At 60.6% G+C, this 909-nt stretch overlaps 1 protein-coding gene across 1 annotated transcript; it reads right to left on the minus strand.

The window, feature by feature from the left end:
- Window positions 1–18: 18 nt before the first annotated feature.
- On the minus strand, window positions 19–887 carry Tsp_15955 (conserved hypothetical protein; the record flags this gene model as incomplete). Its single annotated transcript, XM_003371031.1, has 1 exon — window positions 19–887. A coding segment is annotated over exon 1 (869 nt), but the record flags the coding sequence as incomplete, so codon positions are not given.
- Between the last annotated feature and the right edge of the window lie 22 nt (window positions 888–909).

Consider the following 909-nt stretch of genomic DNA (forward strand, 5'->3'; position numbering starts at 1 on the left):
TTTAACGATCGGACGTACCCTCTGTGTGCAGGCGCTCCCCCAGTGCACGGGGCCAGAATTCGGGGTCTCTGTCCCACACGTGCCTTCCCCTGGGAGGCCCCTGCCCGGGTGACCCGTGGAACCCCCGGCGTGTCCTGATTTTTGATCTCTTTACCAGCGGGTTTCCGAGTTACTTCAGTCCGGTTAAAGTCAATAAGTGTTTGCACTTTGCCCGACGGGTGCCTGCTGGCGAAGCGCCGACCGTGCACGCTGGTTTGCCACACTCCCGCTGCATTCCCTTTGATCGTTGAATGCCTGGGGTCAGCGGCGTCGTCCGTCGTCGACGCCAATTCTGACTGTCCTGGTGGGCTCTGTCCCACTTGCGACAACCGTGTGGTCCTTCCCGAGCCCTCAAAACTGCGCCGCCGAGCTTGTAGTGGCTCGGCTGGCCATCCGGGTCCCTGCAGCCAGGGTTTCCCGGTTATCCACTTCTTCAAGCCTCGCTCCCCAGCGAGCTGTCGACTGGTCCGTTGGACGACGTTATGGAGGCTTCGTTGCCCTGAGTGTCGCGGGAGACTGACCTGACTCTTCTCTGCGCTAGACGTCGAGGTCTCCTCGCGCTTCTCCATAGCCTCCTTGTTCCCTTCTGGAACGTCTTCTTCCGGGATGATCTCCACTGCCTCGATCTCCCCTGTTTTCCGCAACGCCACATCGGCGGATTTCCCAGAATTCGTCAGGAAGGTTTCCACTTCCGCAGTCCACCTGGGGCTTGCTCTCCCACGAACTACCCAGCCGAATAGCGCCTCCAACGCTACTGGACCGCCGGTCGCCCTGCTCCTCATACGACCGGTGACGAAGCCAAAGTAGTAGTCGACCTCTTCCGCACGTCGACTCCTATGGGCGGCCATTGCCGCCGCTTCATCTTGGTGA

The sequence above is a fragment of the Trichinella spiralis genome (genome assembly GCF_000181795.1).
Source record: "Trichinella spiralis strain ISS 195 chromosome Unknown Scfld138, whole genome shotgun sequence".
NCBI classification, from domain to species: Eukaryota; Metazoa; Nematoda; class Enoplea; order Trichinellida; family Trichinellidae; genus Trichinella; species Trichinella spiralis.